The 1,033-nt window shown below is 42.3% G+C and overlaps 1 protein-coding gene across 1 annotated transcript in view; it reads right to left on the bottom strand.

The window, feature by feature from the left end:
- Positions 1-430: 430 nt before the first annotated feature.
- Positions 431-1,033, bottom strand: part of LOC104997048 (metabotropic glutamate receptor 1-like) — a gene marked incomplete at its 3' end in the record, with an annotated part of 372,491 nt that continues 371,888 nt past the window's right edge. Inside the window, exon 6 of the mRNA XM_010851504.1 lies at positions 431-594. Coding sequence (XP_010849806.1) covers positions 431-594 — 164 coding nt within the window. The remainder of the gene's footprint in view (positions 595-1,033) is intronic.

Raw genomic sequence — 1,033 nt, 5'->3', positions numbered from 1 at the left:
AACATCTGTGACACATGTGTCATCTGTAAGCTCATATCAGAGTTTTTGGAAATCAAAACTCATATGTACATGCTAAGTCGCTTCAGTCATTTTCAACTCTGTGGGACACTGTGGACTGTAGCCTGCCAGGCTCCTCTGTCCGTGTGATTCTCCAAGCAAGAATACTGGAGTGGGTTGCCATTTCTTCCTCCAGGGGATCTTCCCATCCCAGGGATTGAGCCTATGTCTCTTCTGTCTCCTGCATCGGTAGGCAGGTTCTTTACCACTAGCACCATCTGGTAAGCCACAAAACTCACATACCTGAACATTACTCTTGGGAAGCTTAGAAACTTGGGTAATCCATCCACAGGAATCCCACTGATTTTATGAGTAAATCATCTCCTGCATTCATTTATTCCTCTCTACTCCCGTGCAGCTGCTCTATTCATACCCTTTGAAATTCCTCATTTGGACCAACACAGTAGCTTTCTCACTTCTCTCTGTTTTCAGTTTAGGTTCACTATCCTTGTCCACACTGCCATCATGGTTATCTCTCTGAGACACCAATATCATGACATTATTCACCACTTTAAATGCTTCTGTGGTTCTCTTATGCTTAAAGCCCAAATCCAAACATTTAGAATAAGTTCTTAAGGAAGTTCCTTACCATTTGCTTCCAGTGTCCTCAACCAATCTCATTTCTGACCATATCTCTACCAGGCCCTTGTATTTACCAAACAACCCCATATAGTTGTTCCATGGTTTTCCCCAAAAGTACTACATGCTTTCCTGTTTCCCATGTTCTACTTTCTATCTGGATTTTTTTTTTTTTTATCTCTGTGTCTGTCTAACAAACTTTACAACTACTGTAAAATTTGTCAGGCAGATAAGGAGATGAAAGAAATTCCAGATAGAGAGTAGAGCATGGGAAACATTTATTAAAATAGAGGCTTCCCAGGTGTCTCAGTGGTAAAGAATCTGCCTGCTAATGCAAGAGAGGCTGGGGACTCAGGCTCAATCCCTGGTCGGGAAGATCCCCTGGAGGAAGAAATGG

This window comes from Bison bison, unplaced genomic scaffold (assembly GCF_000754665.1).
Source record: "Bison bison bison isolate TAMUID 2011002044 unplaced genomic scaffold, Bison_UMD1.0 scf7180017864303, whole genome shotgun sequence".
Taxonomy (NCBI): domain Eukaryota; kingdom Metazoa; phylum Chordata; class Mammalia; order Artiodactyla; family Bovidae; genus Bison; species Bison bison.
The sequence above is the reverse complement of the archived record's forward strand: the minus strand, read 5'-3'. Positions and strand labels throughout refer to the sequence as shown.